The sequence below is a fragment of the Aplysia californica genome, unplaced genomic scaffold (genome assembly GCF_000002075.1).
Source record: "Aplysia californica isolate F4 #8 unplaced genomic scaffold, AplCal3.0 scaffold01636, whole genome shotgun sequence".
NCBI lineage: Eukaryota > Metazoa > Mollusca > Gastropoda > Aplysiida > Aplysiidae > Aplysia > Aplysia californica.
Window position 1 is genome coordinate 17,038 of NW_004798906.1, and position 743 is coordinate 17,780.

Sequence of the window (743 nt, forward strand, 5' to 3'; positions counted from 1 at the left end):
CAGTAGACTACTGTCAGGGAAAGGAAGGACAGGTGTTAGATCTTACCTATCATAAGACCAAAGTACGTGTTAGGTGTGCTATGTGTTAGGTGTGCTATGTGTTAGGTGTGCTATGTGTTAGGTGTGCTATGTGTTAGGAGTGCTGACAACAGTAGACTACTGTCAGGGAAAGGAAGGACAAGGGAAGAATGGAGAAACGGCCACAAATTCCTTTGTGTTGACCAGGTCTGCTGGAACAGTTTGGTGCTGTTAAGGGAAGCTGCAAAGCATGACATAAAGAGGAGAAAAAATGGGGACATTTCCTTTTGCTTTAACAGGACTTTCCAGTCCCAGAGTTCCCTGCAACTCTACCAATCAGCAATACCTTGTGCATGAAAACCAGAGATCTCTCAAAAGCACTGTTGACTTCCTCGTAGGACGGGTCTGTGATGATTTGGCCGCGGACCTGAGACCGAAGCAGCTTCAGGTAATTGTACCATAGTTTGTAGCTGAAACAGAAAAAGTGTATCACATTCATCTTATTCAACTAGGAAACTCCTCCTGATGAGCACACTATTTTCACATCAGAATTTCAGTTCAGCCCAACATGATTTACACACAATAACTAAGTAGATGTAAGTGGCCATATGCAGGCCGCCACAAAAAGAAATCAAAAGAGCACGCTTAATTCCCTTGCTGAAAGTGGTGAATTCAGAAACAATGGTCCCACACAAGACACAAGACACAAGGTACATTGTACAATG

The 743-nt window shown here is 43.5% G+C and overlaps 1 protein-coding gene across 1 annotated transcript in view; it reads right to left on the minus strand.

The window, feature by feature from the left end:
- LOC101855847 (pre-mRNA-splicing factor syf1 homolog) overlaps nucleotides 1-743 on the minus strand; it is a gene marked incomplete at its 3' end in the record, with an annotated part of 17,292 nt that overhangs the window by 5,382 nt on the left and 11,167 nt on the right. The window contains 1 exon segment of the mRNA XM_005113127.2: nucleotides 365-488. Within this exon segment, the coding sequence (XP_005113184.2) occupies nucleotides 365-488 (124 nt within the window).